This window comes from Aotus nancymaae, unplaced genomic scaffold, assembly GCF_030222135.1.
Source record: "Aotus nancymaae isolate 86718 unplaced genomic scaffold, 86718_ANA_hifiasm-v0.15.2.pri h1tg000019l, whole genome shotgun sequence".
Lineage (NCBI taxonomy): Eukaryota > Metazoa > Chordata > Mammalia > Primates > Aotidae > Aotus > Aotus nancymaae.
This window is the reverse complement of record NW_026988431.1, coordinates 33,426,085-33,450,585: the sequence shown is the minus strand read 5'-3', so window position 1 is coordinate 33,450,585 and position 24,501 is coordinate 33,426,085. Positions and strand designations below refer to the sequence as shown.

General features: G+C 37.4%; 1 protein-coding gene across 8 annotated transcripts in view; it reads left to right on the top strand.

Annotated features, from left to right (window-relative positions):
• The window catches only part of CEP70 (centrosomal protein 70), an 86,292-nt gene that overhangs the window by 38,787 nt on the left and 23,004 nt on the right, over positions 1-24,501 (top strand). For 7 of the 8 annotated variants that reach the window (XM_064378738.1, XM_064378737.1, XM_064378736.1 and 4 more), the window contains 7 exons: positions 2,924-3,093; positions 7,634-7,690; positions 11,031-11,118; positions 11,202-11,290; positions 13,958-14,032; positions 22,716-22,821; positions 23,947-24,117. In XM_064378738.1, coding sequence (XP_064234808.1) covers positions 2,924-3,093; positions 7,634-7,690; positions 11,031-11,118; positions 11,202-11,290; positions 13,958-14,032; positions 22,716-22,821; positions 23,947-24,117 — 756 coding nt within the window. The remainder of the gene's footprint in view (positions 1-2,923; positions 3,094-7,633; positions 7,691-11,030; positions 11,119-11,201; positions 11,291-13,957; positions 14,033-22,715; positions 22,822-23,946; positions 24,118-24,501) is intronic. The other variant, XM_012451122.3, reaches the window with a different exon arrangement.

The following is a 24,501-nucleotide window of genomic DNA, read 5'->3' as shown; positions in this document are numbered from 1 at the left end:
CCAGGCTGGTCTTGAACTCTTGGCATCAGGTGATCCACTTGTCTCAGCCTCCCAAGTGTTGAGATTACCGGCATGAGCCACTATGCTGGCCTAAGCTTTTTTTTCATAAGCTTGTTGGCTGCATGTATATCTTCTTTTGAAAAGTGTCTATTCATGTCTGCTGCCCACCTGTTAATGGATTTGTTTTTTTCTTGTAAATTTAAGTTCTTTATAGATACTGGCTATTACACCTTTGTTAGATGCATAGTTTGCAGATATTTTCTCCCATTCTGTACAGAAGCTCTTAAGTTTAATTAGATCCCATTTTTCAATTTTTGCTTCTGTTGTGATTGCTTTTGGTGTCTTTGTCATGAAATCTTTGCTCATTCCTATGTCCAGGATGGTATTGCCCAGGTGAGAATTTATTATGTGCCTTGGGGTAGTCTTATTTGAATTGAATCTGTTTGGTGATCTCTCTAACCTTCCTGTACATGGATGTTTATATTTTTCAGTAGATTTGGATATTTTTCTATTACTACTTCTTTGAGTAAGTTTTCTACCCCTTGTGCTTTCTCACTCCCTCTTCAAGGCCAATGATTCTTAGATTTGGTCTTTTGAGGTAATTTTCTATATTTTGTAGTTAGGTATTCTTTTTTCTTTTTCTTCTCTGTGTATTTTCAAATAGCTGTCTTCAAGCTCACTGATTCTTTCCTCTGCTTGATCCATTCTGCTTTTAAAAGCCTTTAATGTATTTTTCAATTCAGGGAATGTATTTCTCAGTTCCAGGATTTCTGTTTGATTTTTTAAAGTTATTATTTCAATATTTTTAAAAAATTTCACTGATAGATTTCTGAATTGATTTCCTGTTTTATACTGGAGTTCACTGAGTTTTTGAATCCTGGGCAGACAGGGATTAGAAAAAAGCAATGATTAAGGAATATAGAGATACAACATTAGAATTATTTAACAATGATAAAAAGGGCTGGGCATGGTGGCTCACGCCCGTAATCCCAGCACTTTCAGAGGCCAAGGTGGGAGGATCACTTGAGGTCAGATCAGCCTGGCCAACATGGTGAAACCTTGTCTCTACTAAAAATTAAAAAATTATCTAGGCATGATGGCACACGCCTGTAATCCCAGAAACTCAGGTGAGGCAGGAGAATCACTTGAACCCAGGAGGTGAAAGTTGCAATAAGCCGTGATCATTCCACTGCACTCCACTCTGGGTGATATAGTGAGACTCTGTCTCAAACAAACAAACAAAAACAATGATAAAAAAGATTTAACATCATTGAAAATGGTAAGGTAGTAAGTAAACCCTAAACCTCCACCCCTCCATTAAAGCAATGATTATAAGACTATACTTTGAACAATTATATGACAACAGATTAGCTAACCTAGATGAAATGGACAAATTTCTAGCAACACAGAAATTGCCAAAACTGACTCAAGAAGAAGTAAAAAACTTTAGTAGATGTGTAACAGTGGATTATGTCAATAATCAAAACTTCTGAACAAATAAAGGCCCAGAACCAGATGACTTTAAAAAAAAAAAAGAAAACAAGAAAAAAAACAGAATTATTGATCTGAAGAACCTCACATCACTGTCTGGTTAGGGCTGGTCACTGCTTCCTTACTTTTTCCATTTGGGGAGGTCATGGTTCCTTGTTTGCTGTTGTTTCTTGTGGACATATATCTATGCCTTCTCATTGAGGGATTAGTTATTTCAGTTTTCACTGTCTAGCTTGTTTGGGTTTTTCTTGGATATATGTTTACATAAGTTCTTTACAATTCACCTGTTAAATTTCCTTTATGCTAGGTCACTGCCTCCTTCTTGATACTAGATAGCAGCTCATATCCAGGTTTGCCACAGCTCTGGCAAGTGTTCAGAGTGCAGATGGTTCTAGGTTGGGGAGATCCCAAATGGGATACCCCAGCTGCATGGAAAGCTGACTAGGGTTTCACACCCAGCTAGCCTGTGGAGTGTGTCTCCTACAGTGTGGTGCTGCTGAACAGCCATTCTGATTTGGCATCTTTGGCTGAGTTATCAAGCAGATTTTGCAAGTTAGGGTTGCTGCTGTTCCCACCTCCCACCTTTGTCTTTGGCTGCTCTCAGGAGTTTTTCTTCCTGTAGGCACTTGTGATGCTTTCTGTGGGTTAAGGCAGGATCAGTTCTGCAAGGAACCCAAGATGGTAGGGAAGCTGGTCTTGATCTCACTTTTTCCAGTGTAGAAACTGAGTTCGGGGACAATTTTCCACAAAGAGTTCATTGCAGATTAGGAGAGAGGCATCACAGATACAGAAGTCCGATTCTCTTATAATCTGTTTGAAATTTTTTCACTTCTTTGTGGTCCCGGGGATTGTCTCATCCTCAGATTTGAGTTCTGGGATATTGCTGGTAACAGTCTTGGCACTGGATATTGGTTTTTGGTTTTCTGTTGGGGGAGGTGAAGCCAGATTGCTTCAACTTTGCCATTCTGGTGATGTCATTTTCCCTGATTATGTCTTGATAATTTCCTGCTTATGAACTTACTTTGAGTTTGCAGTCACCCACGTTGCATGAATGCCTAAGTTGACTATACCATTTGCAATCATGAGTTAGTATTGATTCCTTCCTGGTTATTGTTTTAATTTAAACTTAAACATAAAATTATACCAGTTTTATGGTAATTTTTGAGTTGCTTTACTTAGTAAGAACTCTTGAATACATGCAATTATGAGCTGTACTTTCCCCATCTTATAGGTATTTGACTTATATTTTTTCAGGTTTATGACATAATAATCTTCCTGGAGCTTATACTCATTTAAGAACAGCCTCAATACTGAAGTTCTTAAATGAAACAGCTCAATAGAAAGTATGAAGATGCCTTTGTTTACAATATTGTCAGGACAGCACCTCCTAGTTGTACTTATCATAATTATGTTTTTTAAAAATATCTTATAGGTGAAGTGCCAGCATTATAAGAAAAAACGAGTGGAGCAACAAGAAACTATTGCTTCTTTGCAAAAGGAAGTCTGTAGATTAAGAAAGGAGGAAGAAGATCGCATTGTCACTCAAAACAGAGTGTTTGCCTATCTGTGCAAAAGAGTTCCTCATACCGTCTTGGATAGACAGTAATTTTGCTACATAAATTGATATGTGGCTTGATTCATTATTTTGTTTGTTTGTCTGTTTTACCTTATTTTATCTTGGGGGTGGTTATAACTCTTATAAACTAGAAGAGTCTCTCTCCTCCTCTTCTGCATTTTTTTTCCTATTCTTTTTTGTTGTTGTTCTAGAGGTCCTTTGAGGAATGGAATTGAACATTTACTAAAAATAACACTGAACCTTTAAATTTAAATAAATTCATAATTAATCAGATATTTCTCAAAATACCTGATCCTTTTAGTGAAGAATAATATTTAGAGATCACTGTATGGGTTTGGGGGTTGCTTAGTTTTATTATGTTACTGATTTTAGGAGTTGTTAGTGGAAAGAACTAGGGACTGTATATTTTGGAGGGAAAAAAATCATCATTGATTTTTTTTAAAACAAGCTAAAGTTAAGGTATTTTTATTTAAATTCTGATTTTACATTTGTAACTTGTCTTTTCTACTGAAAATCATTCTTAAGAACAATATTGTAATTATTTTCGGTATCCTATAATACATAAAAATAGTTTTAAAATAATAAAACTAGAATTACTAACAATAAACCTGCTGAATGAAATTTAGATTTTTGGGAAGCTCTCTTTGACATTAATATATTCCACTATGTATGCAGTCAAGATGTGTATTTCTAAATATCTCGAAATACTTGTTTTCTTGTGTTTGTATCACCAAGTTACAATGCAGTTAGGTTGCTTCAATTTATTTTCAATTTTCAGGGATTGCTTTTTAAATGTTTACTTTTGAATATGTAAACATTTATATAATTCCAAAATCAAAACTACTAGTTCTATAAATACAGAGAAATTGTGTTTTCATTCCTGTCCCCTTTACTCCATCCTATCCTTACCTCCCCATGAGTAATTGATTTTAAATGTTTAGTGTTATTTTTAGCAATATAAGTAGTATGGATATTATATTCATATTCTCTCTTGTTTAAGTGGTAGCACCTTGGTTTTTTTTTTTTTTCCTTTCTCAACAGTTTAAACTGATTGCATTTTAAGCAGTACTATGTGTTTACCTATTAGGATTGGGAATCTTGTATAATTAGGTGTTTCTATTACTATAAAAATAAATGAGGTCAGATATAAAGTAAAAACAGGACTATAGATTTTTGAATAATTATTTGAGAGATAATACACATATATACATATATAATTTTCATCCTTTTGAAGGAAAAGTAAGGACAAACACATAACAAAAACAACATAAAAATGTTACAGGTGTGAATAAATAGAAGAAGGAGGCGAGGTAAGAAAAATAGAAGAGGTAAGGAAGAACAAAAAGAAAAGGAACAGGAGGAGACAGAGAACTACAGTGGGAAGAAGAAGGAAAAGAAGAGAGAAATCGGAGGAATGAAAAAACAAAAAATAGCTAAGATGACTGAATAAGAGGGTGAGAGAAGCTCTGAGAGAACTTACAATGTACCAGATGAAGTCAGGCTAACTCAGGTATGAATTTGTCCAGTGGGCCAGAGATTCTCCATTCTGTTTAATTTTTATCAATGCAAACTTTCAGTTTGAGACACTGAAATAAAAAATTGTGAATTAAACCTATTGGAAATACATGAGTTGTAGCCACTACAGATATTATCAAAAGTTACACAGGTACTAGGCTAAGTAATAGGGCACACACACATGAGTAAAGCCATGATTCCTACATTCAGTGACCTGATAGCCTAGTTGCGTAGACAGACACAGATGCAGGTAAGTAAAATATAAAGCAGATAGTGGTATGTACCATAAGGTGGGGGCAGATAGGATACTAAGTAGGTATGACATAGGGAGAAATTAGTGAAAGGTAAGGATGACTAGATAGGCTTCATGAATGAGTGATCTTTTTAGCTGGACTACTAGGAACTATAGAATAATAGGCAGAGGTGAGAGAAAGGGTGTTTCAATTAGAGGAATATGGTAACAGGAAAAGTGAATGTGTTTGGGATGTCAAGTAGTCCAGGGGGTCTAGAGCATAGGCTACATAAGATACTGGGAAGAGTCTTAAGAGACAATATGACAGTTTGGTAAGTGTGCTGTAACTTGGAGAAACTTAAAACTGGCTGAAGAGTTTGAGTTCTACTTTCTGTGTGGCAGGAAACATACCCAAAGATTTCTGAGCAAGGAGATTAAACCCAGAGACAGACAAATTAGTAATCAGTTGTAGTAGTCTAGGTGGGGGCTAATCAAGGTCTTAACTAGGACCCAAAAAAGGGAGAGACACTGCAAAAATGGACAGGAGCTGTCCGAGCGAATTGGCTATAGATGTTGAAAGGAGTGGAGGAGTCAAAGATGGCAGTGTTTAAGCTATATTTGAAAGAATGGGGAGGAAACCGATAAATTCATTTATGGATATATTCTTAGGCACCTTCAGTCATCCATGTAAATATATCAGGTCTGTTGTTAAAAAGGCCAAACTCTAGAGAACTTGCAAATTCCATATAGAGAAAGAAGAGGCAGAAGAGGAATTGTGTTTGGGTATCATGATAACCAAGGAACAAAAGTGTTTCAAGGTGAGGGTGACTGGCAGTGTTTCATGCTTCCTCATTGGTTAACTTGTTTACTTTCCCACTATTTTATTTGCTCAGAATTCCCAGTACTTAACATGTAATAAGTACCCCTTAAAACATTGTTGAGGATAATTGGTAACAATAATTCAGAATGAATGAAATTTGCTATGAAGGAAAAGATTAGAAATAGAATCATAAGGGGAAAGTAGGTCAAGAGGATTTGTATAGGACATAAAGAAGATTAAAGCATATTTTCAGGATAATGTGAAAGCTGTTCCATGTTGAGACAGGGAAGGGTTGACGAATAATCTATAAAGTTGTGATATTAAGAGTACAATTGGCTGAATTAGGTCTGAAAAGGGGGATGGGTTGGTAATGGTTTCCCAAGATAGGATGGAAACAGTATAAATTGTTCCTTTAAAAAGAATAACACATAAAAGCAGAGTATTATTTTGTTTTTCTCTCATTTTTTAAATCAGAAAAGCAATAAATACATGCTTATAAAAATTCAAACAGTATAAAAGTGTGTATGGTAAAATGTAACAGATCTACTTCTACCAGGCGTGGTGGTACATGCCGTGCCAGTAGTCCCACCTACTTGGGAGGCTGAGGCTGGAGGATCTCTTGAGTCCAGTTCTGGGCTGTAGTGCGCTATGCTGATCGGGTGTCCGCACTAAGTTCAGCATCAATATGGTGACCTCCCAGGAGCGGGGGACCACCAGGTTGCCTAAGGAGGGGTGAACTGGCCCAGGTCGGAAACGGAATAGGTCAAAACTCCTGTGCTGATCAGTAGTGGTATCGCACCTGTGAATAGCCACTGCACTCCAGCCTGGGCAACATAGTGAGACCCTGTCTTAAAAAAACAAACAAACAGCCGGGCGCGGTGGCTCATGCCTGTAATTCCAGCACTTTGGGAGGCCGAGGTGGGTGGATCACGAGGTCGAGAGATCGAGACCATCCTGGTCAATATGGTGAAACCCCATCTCTACTAAAAATACAAAAAATTAGCTGGGCATGGTGGCGCGTGCCTGTAATCCCAGCTACTCAGGAGGCTGAGGCAGGAGAATTGCCTGAACCCTGGAGGCGGAGGTTGCGGTGAGCCGAGATCACGCCATTGCACTCCAGCCTGGGTAATAAAAGCAAAACTCCGTCTCAAAAAAAAAATCAAAAAAACAAAAAAGATCTACTTGCTTTCTTAATCCCTACATCCCAGAGATAACCTCTCCTAACAGTTTGGTGTGTGTTCTTCCTACTGTTTCTCAACAGGAGTGCTGTTGGCATTTTGAGTGAGACAGTTCTTTATTGTGTTGTTCACTGATGAATTTTTAGCATTCTGCCCTGTCTCCAACTAGTCAATATGGCAACATTGCCCCTCCACACATCCCCTAGGTTACAATAATATTCCCAGGTTAAGAACCCATAGAGTTCTTTTTCAATATATATACATATTCACATCTAACTTTTTTCTCTTTAGACAAAAGTAAAAAGTGTACATTTGATTATGCAACATTAATTTTTTCCATCATCATTCCTTGTTAAGGACATACAAATTTACATTATTTTTTCTAATTCTCCATTATTTTCTATAGTATGGATGTGCCATTATTTAACCTTTCTCCTGATAGAGAGTTAAATTATTTCTGGCTTTTTACTCTTATAAATAATGGTGCAGTGAACAACTTTGTTCATATTGAGTTGCATCCTTTGACAAATATTTCTGTGGGGGATACTGGTAGAGGTAGAACTGTTGGGAAAAGGAGGATATGCATTTAATAAGTTGAGATATAATGTTTATAGTTATTTTTAAATCTGTACTTTGAAATTAATATAACATATGACTTAGTATAATATTTGCTTTCTGGTAAGAATCACTTAAATTTTTTAAAGCCTGAGATAAAGGTAAAATCTGTACTTACATTTACACTGTAATTTGAAATTATGGAGTGAAACTAGTAGATACTCTAATACCACATTTTGAAAATAATTCAATATTCTGTTTTCTAGGTTGCTTTGTCTAATTGATTACTATGAATCTAAAATTAGAAACATTCATATGCAAAGGTATGAATAATACTATATTATAATTTTTAAAGTTTCTGTAGCTTTTGAAACTTTAAATATACTATGGAAATCCACCTAATATGTCACTGTGAAGTTCTTTTTTATAAAGATCTTGAAGACTGTATTTTACTACTTAAGATGTATTATTGAATTTATGTTAAATTATGTATACTTGGCTAGGTGTGGTGGCTCACCCTTGTAATCCCAGCACTTTGGGAGGCCGAGGCAGATGGATTACGAGGTCAGGAGTTCAAGACCAGCCTGGCCAACATGGTGAAACCCCGTCTCTACTAAAAATATAAAAATTAGCCAGGCGTGGTGGCGGGCACTTGTAATTCCAGCTACTTGGGAGGCTGAGGCAGGAGAATTGCTTGAAACTGGAAGGCGGAGGTTGCAGTGAGCCAAGATTGCACCACTGCACTCCAGCCTGGGCGAAAGAGCAAGACTCTGTCTCAAAAAAAAGAAAACAAAAAAAAACCACAACAACTATGTATACTTAATTATCACCAAAGTATCAGTCACAGCAGAAATGGTATTTCCCTTGATTTTGTTGGAGTATTATAATTTGTTCTACTGATGTGATCTAGCCCCTGGGTAGTTACCTAGTATATCTACAAAGTACATAGAATTAGATTAGCTATCTACCAAAGTGTAACCTAATTAGTATGCAGGTTTATGTGAGAGATAAAATGTCAGTGAAAAATCAAGCATATAGATTAAAACACACTTATCACCTGATTAAAGAAATAAGCATAAAGATAAATGGTCTTTGGCTAAACTAAAAGAGCTGAAGGATACCTAAGATATAATCTAAAATGCTTAAATGTAAGGTCACTGAAAATGTAGCTCATCTATTATTTATAGATGGAACAGTTCTTTGAACAAATAAATATTTATTTGAGCACCTATTTTGTACCATGTTCTAAGTAATTAGGATCCCATAGTAAAGCAGATAAATTATTCACTTTTATGAAGTGTACGCTCTAGTATTCTTACCCCAAGAATAATGACTTTCCAAAATCTTGGAGAAAACAATGGCAGAGCTCTGCAGGTTGTGGGTTGCTGATTATCTCTAGTACTGTGGGGACTCCAAAAAAAAAAAAAAGAGAGAGAGAAGAAGAGAGAGAAGAAAGGGAAAAGAAAAGAAAAAAAGAAGGGAAGAAGAGAGCAACTAATTAAAAAGCAACTTCTTGCTTTATTCTTTTCAGAAAGCAGCATTATCAAGTAGCTTCAGGGAACTTCTGACTTCCAAATGAAACTGTTGTTTAGATGGTGGAGATTCTACAAAGATAGGACAACTACTCAGATCTGCTGTTACAGCACAGAATTAGCCACAGATAATATGTAAATGAATTGGCACAGCTATGTTCCAGTAAAAATAGTTACAAAACCAACAGCATGCTGAATATAGCCTGCAGACAGCAGTTTGTTGACCCCTGATCGAGATGATGAAGAGAGGGGATTTGGGGATTTTAGTAAGAGAAGATTTAACATAATATAGCCATCAGGAAATCTTTCATGTAGAATATGCTGTGAGAGGTACTTGTAGAGTTCTGCAAATGCGGTTCTCTGACTAAAATGATAAAAGGATTGAGGTCATGGGAGCAGTGGTATTGAGTTTAGTTGTCATGAATTTGTAATGTGAATCTGGGGCTGAGGAATGAGTGACTTGGAGAAGAATCACTTTTTAACTTTAATTTTCGTCAGTGGTCTAGCTGAAGTAAAGTATTTTAGCCTATATAAATTATGCTTGGATCAGATATTTGGATTGAATGTCTTACTGCGGGAAGTGGAGGATAGGAAGAAAATAGGAGCTATATTAATAAATAATATTCTACAAATGAGAAAATTTGCAGCAATAAAAAAAGTCTTCTAAGGAGGGGGTTTTTCAGGATTCATTGAACAAGGTTTATAAACTCAGTCTCCTTCTAAGAGTGAGTACTAACTGAAAGTGAGATTCTGGTAATTTCAGGATAGATTTTTAGATCTACAAATAGGATATAAGTACCACCTAAAGAAGTAGGAGTACTGTAAAAGGAGGATGTAATAATTCATGGACAAGTATTACATTAGTAAAGAAGATGAAAGAGGAGAGGAGGGAAGTCAGCCTAAGATTTGGAGGCCTAAGTGGGATAAACAGGAAGCACAGGAGAAGAGCTATGAACTTGTAGAGCTGAAGCATCAAGACCAAAGGAAGAAGACAGGTGGGACATGGGCGTCTCGCAGCAACAAACGCTTCTCTGCTTATCCTTTTTTTTTTTTAGGCCAGTGTTGTCCAAAATGTTTCTTTTTTCTTTCTTTTTTTTTTTTTTTATCATGAGACTGTGTAAATGCTTAAACCTATTAGGAATAAACAAACCATTTGAACTGAATCAGTCCATTGACACTTACTAGACTAGTGATGTATTTATGTGTAATACTAGAAATCCTGCATGTACCCAGTACACACTAGGCTATAATAGTAAAACTTTATGTGACGCAGCAGTTAAAGTGAAATGTAGTCCTAAACAATAAAGTTGTGTTTAACAGAAAAGTATTTTATACTGCTTCAATTTTTAAATTTAAGATTTAATTAAAGTTTAGTTCTTTGGTGGCATTACCCATATTTCACGAGTTAAACGGTAACCACTAGCTCACGTAGCTGTTGATTATCGTATAGGACATCACAGTGATAGTTCATCAAGATTACTAAAAATAATCATACTTATTCGCTAGCACTTTGCATTTCAGAGTCCTTCAATGTCTTTCACTTGCCTTTTACACCAATCCGGTGAAGGAGATGTGACAGATATTGTTTTACAGATGAGAAAATAAATTCTGAGCGATCGACTTATTCGAATAATACAACTGGTTAGTGGTGTTATCAAGGCTTGAACCAAGACTATTACATCTGTTGCTTTTTCCGCTTATGCTCTGCATTTTTTCATACAGGTTTTTTGGTGACCGTAAAGTACTAGAAGGAAAAAATAATATGTGGAGAATGCATTTTTTAAAAGAACATGGATGTTCCACCTATGTTTTATTTGTTTATTCAGCAATGCTTTTTCACCTCCTGTTATATTCCATACTTTTCTAGGCAGTGAGATACAGTGGTGAACAAGACAAAGTTCTGGTCCTCATGGATCATATATTCTAAGTAAAGAGAGGAAACTGATACCGTATATACTACAATATTAGATAGTAGTAGTGTTCTAATACCATTCTCTATGAGAACAAGTAGGAAATTTGTATTAATTTTAATTCATGTTTAGATTATTAAACTCTCGTTAGATTGGTTTAATTCGATTTTTTTATTTGAAGCTAGATTTTTCATAAGTATACTGCATCCATATTTTCCTAGGCAATATAAAGAAGATGAAAGTCAGTCAGAAGAAGAAAAGGACTACAGAAATCTGGATGCCTCACCAACTTATAAAGGCCTTTTAATGGTATGGGGACTGCATTACTAATACATACTTTTTAATTAAATAATCTAAGGAAGTTAATTATTTTTCTATGAAATGTGTTGCAGTCATTACAGAATCAACTCAAAGAATCAAAATCTAAGATTGATGCACTTTTAATTGAAAAGCTGAACCTCCAAAAAGATTTGGAAACCAGGTGAGAGAAACTTCAGTAATTTTTCTTTTTTTTCGAGATAGGGTCTTACTCTGTCAGTGAGGCTGAGTGCGGTGGTGTGATCATGTCTCACACGTCTCATTGCAGCCTTGACCTCCTGGGCTCAAGCAATCCTTCCACCCCAGCCTTTTAAGCAGCTGGGACTACAGGTGTGAGCCACCACACCCAGCTAATTTATTATTATTTATTTATTTATTTAAATAATAAAGGCTGGAGTGCAGTGGCATGATCTCAGCTCACTGCAACCTCTGCTTCCTGGGTTGAAGCGATTCTCCTGCCTCAGCCTCCCAAGTAGCTGGTATTACAGGTGCATGGCATGATATCTGGCTATTTTTTGTATTTTTAGTAGAGACAAGATTTCTCCACGTTGGTCAGGCTGGTCTCGAACTCCTGAACTCAAGTGATCCTCCCGTCTCAGCCTCCCAAAGTGTTGGGATTACAGGCATGAGCCACCATGACCAGCCTCTAATTTTTTAATGTTTTTGTTTGGTGGAGATGGGGTCTCCCTCTGTTGCCTAGGCTGGTCTTGAACTCCTAGGCTCAGTGCTGGAATTCCCAAAATACTGAAATTACAGGCATGAGCCACTACATCTGGCCAATTTTTCTTCATTTTTTGAAAAGTAAATGTATACTGGAATTTGGAATATGAATTTGCACCATTCTTTCTCCTTTGTTCTAAAGCTAATCATGAGTATATAATATACTCATTTTAGTCAGTTCTCTCTCATGTTAACTTATGTAAGGAACAAGAGCACATTGGTAGGCAAGGGAAATGAGAAAATTGGAGTCCACATTGAAGAAGATAAAACTAGCTAAGAACTTCAAATAAGCTGGGCACAATGACTTTTGCCTGTAACCTCAGCACTTAGGGAGGCTGAGGCAGGTGGATTGCTTGAGGCAGGAATTCAAGACCAGCGTGGGCAACATGGCAAAACTACTTCTCTACAAAAAATGTAAAAATTAGCTAGGTGTGATAGTACATGCCTGTAGTCCCAGCTACTCGGAAGGCTGAGGTGGAAGAATCAGTTGACCCCTGGAGGTTGAGGCTACAGTGAGCCACGATCATGTCACTAGTGGTACTCCAGACTGGGTGACAGAGTGAGACCCTATCTCAGTTAAAAAAAAAAACTTGGAATAGATTCTTTTTTTTTTTTGCTTTAAAAAAATAGCTTAATGAGTTACAATTGATGTATGGTACACTGCATATATATGTAAAGTATACAATTTGTTGAATTTTGATATATGTATACACCTGTGAAACAGGTAATTACAATCCAGATAATCACCCTAACAATCACAGTCAAGATAATCACTTGGAATCAGCCCAAATGCCCGTCGATGATAGACTGGACAGGGAAAATGTGACACATATACACCATGGAATACTATGCAGCCATAAAAAATGATGAGTTTGTGTCCTTTGTAGGGACATGGATGAAACTGGAAACCATCATTCTCAGCAAACTGACACAAGAACAGAAAATCAAACACCACATGTTCTCACTCATAGGCGGGTGTTGAACAATGAGAACACATGGACACAGGGAGGGGAGCATCACACACTGGGGTCTGTCGGTGGGAAATAGGGGAGGGACAGCAGGGGGTGGGAAGTTGGGAAGAGATAGCATGGGGAGAAATGCCAGATATAGGTGATGTGGAGGAAGGCAGCAAGTCACACTGCCATGTGCGTACCTATGCAACAATCTTGCATGTTCTTCACATGTACCCCAAAACCTAAAATGCAATTAAAAAAAAAAAGATAATCACCCTGGAGGCTAGGCACAGTGGCTCATGCCTGTAATCCCAGCACTTTGGGAGGCTGAAGCGGGCCTCCTGAGGTGAGGAGTTCAAGACCAGCCTGGCCAACTTGGTAAAACCCTGTCTCTACCAAAAAAGACAAAAATTAGCCAGGCATGATAGTCCCAGCTATTGAAGAGGCCAAGGTGGGAGAATGGCTTGAACTTGGGAGGCAGAGGTTGCAGTGAGCTGAACTCATGCCACTGTACTCCAGCCTAAGTGACAGTGTGAGACCCTGTCTCAAAAAAAATAAAAAAGCTTATACCTTAGTGGAGAGGGGCCTGATACCTACAGCATAAGCCATTTATATAAAGTGTGAAAACCTTGCATGCAATAATATGTAAATTTATGATTATATAAATATGTAGTAAAAAGTTAAAAACATACATGGGAATAATGAACAATGAATTGAGGACAGTGGTTATCTATGGTATGGGAAGGAGAAGAATGACTTTAATGAGGGACATGTGGAATTTTAAGTATAGTATGTGTATAAAGTTTGAGTTAAAATTTGAATCTTATTCAAATATTTAAATTTGATAAAGCAAGGTGGGGGATACACCAGGATTTGTTACAATATTCTCTGTTTTTGTCTGTATACTTGAAATATTTCACTATAAAAACAAGTAATAGATTAGCAGCAAAAAATGACTAAAAGGTTTTGAATAAGGGATTACACAGAAGAAGAAATCTAAATGGCCAGTAAATGCCAAATTAGGAGTCATGAAATATTTTCAGAAATTTAATAAGTATATTTGTGACAAGTAACGAAGTATTGTATGTCATTTATTAAGTACCTTTATGGTTTTATTCAGTAAATTGAATTAATTTATCATTGTTTATTTTCCACAGGCCCACACAGCATGAATTAAGACTTTATAAACAGCAAGTGAAGAAACTGGAAAAAGCCCTTAAGAAAAATGTCAAGTAATTATATTTTTACCAAAATTATTGCTTTTATTAGGGTTTTTTATTTATTTTTATTACATGTCAGCTTATACTACCTCCTAGTGGTTTTGATTTGGACTTATGGGAAAAATGACATTAAAAGAGAGTATTTCTGGTTTCACAGTTTAAGAGCAATTTCTACTGTGTTGGATTTGGCTATATATTCATCTTAAGTGAGAGCAAAAAAAAGGTAGTTGCCTGAAGTAATAAAGGACAAAGATTTTAAATAGAAAATTATCTTTGGAAGTAATGGAAGCATTGCAAGAGAATCAATGAAATTAGAAGTGACAAGCCCCCAATTTTTGTTGTTGGTAGTTATGATCTGAATATTTTAAAGTGAACCTTATCGCACTTTAAATGTACCAGAGGGAATGCAGTGAGCCATTTGTATCTGCTGCTTGTACCCTTCCTGACTTTGAAAAGCAAGTGCTCAGTGTTTCAAAGAGTTGATCTGAAACAGTGATGGTGTTTTTTGAAGATTATCTATGTGTACTCTTTGATTCAAGGGAATGGGATTTGAGAAAGTAGTCTGGGGAGTGTTGGTATGAAATATTTTGAAAGCTATGAGTTAATATATGCATTAAATGTATTAAGTCAGTTGTATTAGCATATATGATTCAGTTTTCAGTGACAGCTATGTTTCCTCCTTCCTATGGCAACATGTAACAGTGACAGGCAAGTATCATGGATGTCCAGGAATTATATACTGAGTTAAAATAATAGGGGCCAGGTGCAGTGGCTCACGCCTATAGTCCCAGCACTTTGGAAGACTGAGGCAGGAGGATTGCTTGAGTCCAGGAGTTTGAGACCAGCCTGGGCAATGTACTGAGTCCTTGTCTCTACAAAGAATTTAAAAATTAGCCAGGTGTGGTAGTGCATACCTGTATCCCCAGTTACGTAGGAGACTGAGGTGGGAGGATTGCTTGAGCCCAGGAGGTCAAAGTTGCAATGAGCTGTGATCACACTACTACACTCCAGCCTGGGCAACAGAGCTCTGTCCCTGCCCCTCCCCACAATAAAAAGATAATAGGGGAGGAAAACTAAGAAAAGAGAAGTGGAAGGTTCAGAAGGGATCATGCATAGTCAATGAATAATTATTCCTTTCCTGCTATTCCTTGACATTTTGGGTACTTATAATTCTTCTTAGATCTGTTTGGCATTCTTGGCACTGGTTGTGGTGGTAAACCAAATAGAAAAGTTTCCTCATAGAGATTACATGAAGGGAGAAAGACAATGAAAAAATAAATAATACAGTTTCAATATACTGTAAGTACGAAACGTAAAATAGTGGGAGAGTAGCCATTGTATGAGTTTGGACAAGAGATGGTAGTGACATGGTCAAAGGTGGCAGAAGTAGAGGTGATGAGAAGTATTTGGAATTGGACAATGGAGGTAGAACTAATTGGACTTAATTATGGGGAGTTGTGGGGGAAAAAGGAAGAATCAAAAGTCTCCCAAGTTTTAACCTTGAATAACAAGGTAGTTGTGGGTGCCTTTAATGAGAAAGGAGATTGAGAGAGAAGCAACTGGGAAAAGGAGGATGTGGGGAGGTAAAAAGAGAAGGAAACCTGTTGACTCTAAAGCAAGTGTGTAAGATATGCACACACACACGTATACACGTGCATGGACTTAACACATATATAGCACATATAGAGATATATAATCTTTATTCATAGATTCCATATTTATAAATTTGCCCACCTGCTAAAATTTATTTACAGTCACAAAATAAATACAGTACCTGCAGTCATTCATGGACATGTACAGAGTGGCAAATAATTTGGGTCACCCAAGACACACATGCTTAGTTTTCAAACGAGATGATGTTCTGCCCTGTTGTTTGAGTATCATCACCAAAAAAAAAGAACAGAAATGCAAAAAAAAAAAAAAAAAAAAAAAAAATTTTTTTTAGGATGATTTCTTTAAGACGGCCCCTGAGTTAGGGCTGAAGTGCCGTTTGTTGTTCTTATGCACAAGAAGGCTATAATATACCTTGTAGAAAAAATACACCTATTAGATAAGCTTTATCAGGCATGAGTTATGGAGCCCTGTTGTCCATGAGTTGTGTTAATGAATCGACAATATATTTTTTAAAAGGTGTCTTTAAATAGAAACATACATACAAAGAGGTTATATATTGATCAGTTAAGGAAAATGTGACCAGAGGCTCGCAGGAACCTGACCCTGTATTTCTCCTAGGAGTAGTGGTTCAGTATTTGCTAATCCAGCATTCATGGTGATTTTATAGACCATAACTACCATGAATAATGAGAACTGACTATATATATACACACATATATATATGTGTGTATATAGTTGTTTATTTGGGCTCTGGTCTTCAGAGTAACTTATTGCCATTTAAAATTATGATTCAGAGCCAATTCCTCCTATATTTTTCTGCTAAATTGTGAAGAAATGATGTGTGTGGTTTTTGTTTTTGTTTTTTTGAGATGAAGTCTTGCTCTATCACCCAGACTGGAGTGCAGTGGCATGATCTTGGCTCACTGCAACCTCCATCTCCTGGGTTCAAGCGATTCTCCTGTCTCAGCCTCCCAAGTAGCTGGGATTACAGGCACACGCTGCCATGCCTGGGTAGTTTTTGTATTTTTAGTAGAGATGGTGTTTCAGTTTGCCAGGATGGTCTCGATCTGTTGACCTCGTGATCTGCCCACCTCGGCCTCCCAAAGTGCTGGTTTTACAGGCATGAGCCACTGCATCCAGCGTGTTTTTGTTTTTAAATCGTTTTTAAAGTTTACAACTTTGGTAGTATCTAGACATGGAAGCAAATTTGGAAGTATCATATAACTTGCCCAAGTTATACAGGTTACCCGTATATGGAAGAACTTGAATAGAAATCAGATCCTTACCCAATCATTTTGACTCCAAACCTCATACTCTTAGCTACTACACAATTAGAACTAAACCAAGCACTCAGTGAAAAAGCTTTTTTCAAAGTAAAACTCAAAAAATTTTTATTTTCTGTAGTGCCAGATGTAGAATATTTTTTCAAAGTACTACTGATGCTGAAGAAATAATTAAAAATAAAATCTGTCAATCCAGTGAATTCTCTTTACAAATGTAGGAAAAAAAAGAAATAGTTTCATTACTGAATAGGTGTTCAATCAGATTGTGATGCACATTACAGGAAATCTGTTAGAGATATTGCAAAGACAGAAGAAATGTCACCCTTTTAAATAGGCAGGCAGATACAATCCATTATATACATGTTAATTATCTATATGAGAGGAAAAATAAAAACTTATAATGTCTTTTTGATAAGTAAGAGGTTACAACTTGGGGCCAGGACCCTAGATAAAATTCTATTAGAGATAGGGAAACAGGGTACCATCTTCCGAGTTGTTCACATTTCAAAGAAATGGTTCCAAAGGCCCCAAGAAAGACATTGCTGGGATTCAAAACTGGCAAGAGCCTTATTTAGCTCTTAATAAGATTTACCTACATCTTAAAGAGATAAAGGATTTACAGTTACAGATTTTTCCAAAGGAACTGCTACAAGAAAAATGAAAGAGGGTATAGTCTCTTTTCCTTTTGGAACCAGAGAAAATTGAGTTTGTTTTTTTAGATTTGTAGTTAACCAACCTTCAATGTCAAATAAGACTATTAATTTAACCTGGGAGAACATGGACTCTTCTTGAGTTAATACTAGAAAGGGGCTGATTATAAAATTAAATTGTTAAGAAGTGATTAAATAGGTCTGCCCCTGTAAGATAAAGAAAGGTACTACACTAATTTCATTGAATTTTTCAATACTATTTATGTTTTGCTAGGGTAAAAACAAAATCTTAATGCCACTCTGTGTTGAGCTGACAGTTCTTGAAGCCAATGAGCCAAACTGAAATTAATAATCCAACTTTTCATTTACTGCTATAGGATAAACAAGAGGCCAAAATTAAAAGGGCTGACTCCTCAGTGTTGCATTTTTCCCTCTGAATTGGCACCAGGTGAGGAACAGTCTGACACACACTCAGATGGAGGGAACCATCTCACTGCCTAGGAGCCCTGCACAAAAGATTCCTGCTGTTTTAAGGTGTAGGGAGAAGAAAGGCTAGGAGTGGAAAAGTACTGAGTCAGAGTAGAGAAAAGTATTTTAATTAAGGCTTCTCCACCAACAAGGAGATCTTGGCTAGAGGTACTTGACACATGCTTCAGTCTAAGCTCCAAGTAAAGAGGCCCCCAGTGGAGGTGCCTAGGGTAGGAATGCAGAAATGCTTGTGGCAAGGCACTAGTATAACAATAGTAGTATGGCTTTCAGGAAGGAAAGGAGGTGCGTCCTGGAGTGCAACTCTCTCCAGAGATTGCAGTGGACAAGCTGTGCGTCATGTCTGGTGTGGAGTGGACAGCTTTCCTGCCATGAGATCTTCCAGGCAAAGCCTTTGTAATTACCTATAGCTGTGCCTGAAATATAATACATTGGATTTTAGCCAGGAGCTGGACTTTTCACCTAGAGAAACCCTTGCCTTCAGAGTTTGGTGCTAGGTTGAAGTGAACCACCCTTGTTTTCTTCTTCTTTTTTTTTTTTTTGAGACGGAGTTTCACTCTTGTTACCCAGGCTGGAGTGTAATGGCGCGATCTCGGCTCACCGCAACCTCCGCCTCCTGGGTTCAAGCAATTCTCCTGCCTCAGCCTCCCGAGTAGCTGGGATTACAGGCGCATGCCACCATGCCCAGCTAATTTTTTTTTTTTTTTTTTTTTTTTTTGTATTTTTAGTTGAGACAGGGTTTCACCGTTTTGACCAGGATGGTCTCGATCTCTTGACCTCATGATCCACCTGCCTCAGCCTCCCAAAGTGCTGGGGTTATAGGCGTGAGCCACCGCACCCGGCCACCACCTTTCTTTTCATCACTAACCATCTTAGAAAGCCCTACGATTGTAGGGTAAAAAATTTGGGGAACACAGTATAGCTTTGAGAGGTTCACATTGATGCACCTATGTGTTTTGCATCAATGTAGCTAAATTCGTGGGATTTTAAAAAAGGCAGTCCTCTTTTTAACTTGTTCCTCATCTCCAGCATGGATCTTATTCCACTGAGATCATGGAAAGGCTCTAACAGAACGCAGTTAAAAGCTATAAAGTTTCTGCACATAGAAAGATATAGAGATGGCTATACAAAATAGGAGATAACAGCATATTTTAAGTTGGAGGTACAGTTTTCTGTTTTCTCAATGTCCACAAAAGAACATAGTTACTGCTGCTGAATACATGGAATGAGTGTCTGCAAAGCATATAAAGTACCCTTAGCCACTCCTAGGGGATTTTTAATATCCTTCAGGCCCTTCCTGACTGCTCTGGAGACTATAGAACAACTCTAGCATGTTTCTGAGTATAGCCCAGGCTGCTACAACACAGGTTTCTAAAATGCCAATTAAGTTGTGCAAATAGAAAGTAAGGGAATCATCAGCAATATAACATAGAAATTGTCTTGTTCATGTGTGGTTTTTCCTAGACTCAAGGCACTAGAATAACAGTAGTAGTATTTATAGCCTTCAGGAAGAGGGCAAGCTTTGCTAGTACACAGGCAAGTGCCCTTTTAGCTCTAGTTTAAGAAAATTTAGAATAAACAACAGTACTCTGGGCTCCTTCCCCAACCCCCAGCATTAGACAGACTATAGGCTGGAAGCAAGTTGCACTTCCTCCTTTGCCCATTTTAACCTCAGCTTTTTTGGCCCAGGGCTCCACTTCAGTCTTCATGTCTTGGCATCCTTAAGCCAACATTTCTTCTTTGTTGTCTGTGCATTTTTAATACCTCCTGAGGCAACTTCCAGACATGCTTGATCTGTCCAACTTAACCCCTGAGGCACCAATTGTTTTTGTTCTCCAGTTCCAAAGCTACATCAGTTGTAAGTAGTCTGGTTTCTAATACTATTTTCTCTTGAGCCCTATTAATTACTTGCATGATTCTGCAGAACGTGAAGTTTTCAGTAGTACTGTTAGTGGCGGATATTTTCTGTGAGACCAAGTGAACCAGTTTCCTATGAGTCCCCAGCTTTTACTAATCATTGTTTTCTATAAACTTAGAAAAACAATGGGACTAAATGAGTTAATACATGTAAAGTGCTTAGAATTCCTGCATAGAGAAGGCTCTCAGTACCTACTAGTTATCATCATCAGGCTCCCAATAAATTTTAGTTACTGTCATTAAGTGAGGGTATCTCTTTATTCATCTGGTTAATGGAATCACATTTCATTTCCCAGAATAACTGTAATCAGTACATGCAATTATATATTTAGGTTATTGCACTGACAGCAAAAATGTGTATATCCACAGTATAATATTTGGTAATTAGATTTACAAACAATTCATTGATAAGTTGAATATTTTCATGTAAGTGAAAGGAACTGGCATTTAAATTCAGATATATCAGTTTATTTCTAGTCCTTCTAGAGGCCATATCAGCTTTTCTATGTCCTTTTTTGTTCTAAATAATATGCTTATGACACTGCCTTTAGGCAAAACTGTGAAGAATGTGAATGTGGTAAATAGGTAAGAAGTTATTTATAATGTGACTTGGGATATACTCACTAGAGTAGCGAATAGAGTAGCGAATAGCAACTGAGTGAACGTAAGGGCAAATATATGTGACTGGAATAGGTAATTGTAGGGAAGTAGTAGAATCAAGTAAAAAAGGAGTCAGGAGAAATATTGTGTGACTGGCCAGGCGCAGTGGCTTACTTCTGTAATCCCAGCACTTTGGGAGGTCAGGCTGGGTGGATCACCTGAGGTCAGGAGATTGAGACCAGCCTAGGCAACATGGTGAAACCCGGTCTCTACTAAAAACAAAAAACAAACAAACAAATACAAAAATTAGCTGGGCGTGGTCGTGCGTGCCTATAGTCCCAGCTACTCAAGAGGCTGAGGCAGGGAGAATCGCTTGAACCTAGGAGGCAGTGAAGCAAGATAGGCAGAGACTCTATCTCCAAAAAACAAAACAAAAAAAACCCCACAAATATTGTGTTAGGACTGACAGCATGGAGAATTTGAGTTTTGAATGCTAGCCCAGGGAAATTAGATTTAGCACATAAAGCAATGAGAAATCAGTTTTCAACAGGAAAATGACATGCTGGAATTTTACTATTCTGTTTTACAAACAGCAGGTCAGAGTGCATCATTAATGAGCCATGGAGTTAGTTTAGTGGGTTGAAGTCCCAGCAGGAAACTGATAGTATATTCAAATTGAAGAGGGGTAATTTGAAGGCTTATTAAGAGACTATAGTAAGTTCCCCCTTATCAGTGGAAGATATGTTCCAGGACCCTCAGTAGATATCTGAGACTTCAGATAGAACCAAACCCAGTTGCTATCAATTGGAACACATTTCTGTCCATGTATTCCACACACAAATTTAATGCTTTTCCATCTTAACTAAGCATGCATCACACACTGTGGCTGTAACTTTTGCAGTTTGAGGTGCAACAACAAACTAGCCCAGATTTCTTATTCCTTCTTCATAATTTCACAGATAGAAGATTCGTTCTTACTATATATCTTAGCAACCTCAGCATACAATTTTTTTCTTAAGTGGAGAACTTTCACCTTTCCACTTAAAGGAAGTACTTTATGACTTCTCTTTGGCATATGCAAATTTCCACCATCACTACTCTTACATTTTGGGGCCATTATTAAGTTAAGGTCGTTACTTGAACATTAGCACTGTGATACCCCAACAGTTGATCTGATAACCAAGATGGCTACTAAGTGACTAATTGGTAGGTAGTGTATACAGCATGGATAAGCTGGACAAAGGGATGAATCACTTCCTAGCTGGGATGGAGTGGGATAGTGTGAGATTTTATTACACTACTGAGAATAGTGTGCAATGTAAAACTTAGTTCTGGAATTTTCCATTTAATATTTTTGGACCTTGGTTGACCTTGTGTAACTAAAACCATGGAAAGTGAAACTACAGATCAGTGGGTACTACTGTACTGTTTTCAAAGGCGTAAAGAGGGAGGAGAAAGACAGCCTATCTTCAGATATACTTGGAGAAGGACAACTGTTTGCTACTAGGTGGATACTCTTATACATAGTTATATTTCTGGGTGAAGAGACTCTCGTTTCCCCCAGCGATCTAGCAGCCACCTGGGACAATGGTCTCTTGGATCTCCATACCCTTTTGACTGGTCCAGGCATCGCTGTGGTCTGTTCTTTGCTGCTGGTAGAATACAAAGAGAGAGGGACCAAAAGTCTAGCTGTTGTTGCTACAGTACCCAAACCAATGGCCCTTCCTATGCTTCCTGCTCCCTTTGCCTATAGTCTGTAGGCTTGGAGCCCCTTGGATGGAAGTTGCTTCCATCCTTTGTTGTATTTCTCTCTTGTTCTGTCTTTTGTGAGTGTGTGTTGGGAAGTGGTTAGAACTTTCTTCTTCAATCTGATCTCTTCTGTCTTCAGAGATTCCTTCTGATTTGTGATTTATTCCTTCTTGTTTTCTGGTGACAATATGACTTTAAAAAGTTTAAACTATACATGCATATGTGTATGTGTTTATAAATATATATATATACACATACATACATGTGTGCACACATGTAAGTAAAGTGATGTAAGGTTTTTGGAAGGGTGGCTGGATCATTGACTTAGTTTATCATCTTGGTACAGTGTCTAGGAAATAATTTTGTATTATCTTGATTTTTATTTCCCCCTTTTAGATTACAGGAGCTTATTAGTCATAAGAAGGCTGAGGACACAGAGAAAAAAGATGAGCCCAGCAAATATAATCAGCAACAGGCCCTAATTGACCAGAGATACTTTCAGGTATTGAATTAATTTTTCATGACAAAAAGACTGATGTTTGTCATGTATGGCTTTATTCTTCTCTCTTTAAACATGCTTTTTGATGTCTCCTTTTTTTTTCTTGGATAATATGTAAGGTAGAACTCATCACTTATGGGGAGAGGGTTATAGTCAAATAGTATACTGTATTAACATATTAAGATATTTAAAATTCAATCCAGGCATCAATGATACTATTTTTGGAGACAGGGTTTTGCTCTGTTGCCCAGGCTGGAGCGTATTATCATAGCTCACTGCAGCCTTGAATTCCTGGGCTCAAGTGATCCTCCTGCCTCAACCTCCCAAAGTGCTGGGATTACAGGCATGAGCCACCATACTCAGCCTGGAGATTACTGTTAATTTCCTTAAGTCATTTGATAATGGTCTTGTCAGTTTGTAGGAGAATATGCCCACTTTTAAAAGATGCATACTTTATTATTTGAGGGTGAAGAGTTAGGATGTCCACATTTTCTTCAAATGGTTCACCTAAAAATACAGATAGTGAGCAAACATGGCAAAATACTAACAATTGTTAAACCTAGGTAGTGATTATATGGGCATTTTTAATAGTTAATTTTGTTGTAACTTTACTGGGGCACAGTGTGCCTGACATTTGGTTAAATGTTATTCAGATGTGTCCGGGAAGGTGCTTCTTGATGAGATTGACATCCGAATCACTAGACTTATTAGTAAAGCAGACTGCCTTTCCTAATGGGGCGGGCCTCATCCAATCATTTGAAGGCCCGAGTAGAACAAAAGGCTGAGTAAGAGAGAACTCCTCCTGCCTGACTGCTTTTAAGATGGGACACTGTTTTTTTTCCTGCCTTCAGACTCAAACTGAAACAGCACTTGCAGGGATCTCAGTCTGCCTGCGTTCAGACTGCAAACGTCCATTAGCTTTCCTGGGTATTCGCTCCCTCACTGCAGATCTTGGGACTTGTCAGTCTTCATAATTGCATGAGCCAATTCCTTATGATAATTCTCTTTGTATATTTAATGAAATATATATATATATGTAATATATAGACATATAAAGCACACCATTAAAATATATAACTTTGTAGGCATAGGATAAATATTTTGACTAAATACACTGTTTTTTTAAAGGTGCTGTGTAGCATCAACTCAATTATCCACAATCCAAGAGCTCCAGTAATAATTTATAAGCAGAGCAAAGGGGGTTCCCAAAATTTTAATAAAGATCTTGTTCAAGATTGTGGATTTGAGCATCTCGTTCCCATAATAGAAATGTGGGCAGATCAGCTGACATCCCTAAAGGTAAGGGGTTGAATATTCTTTATATGCTTTGAATATCTATTGGACTCTATGTGCTTTATTAATATGACTTAATCTGGGGTAAAAATTAAATAGAGCTTAATTTTTGTGTTAACTGTAAAGATGAAAAAGCTTATTATCTAAAACTGAAATCTTCCTATTTACATATCTGTTTTAGGTACTGTCTATTTGATGTTGTCATTATTGTAAGCTTTACCTCCTCTAAGATTCTACCAGACAAGAAATTTTTGGGTTAATGCCCTATTGAAAATCTGTAGTGGATCCACGTTGTACTTCTAGGCCCTTCCCTATTCCACCTTCATCTGCCTCCTGTTGCTATCGCCATGCCACGATTTTCTTGGCCCTTATTCCTCTTCAGATATAATG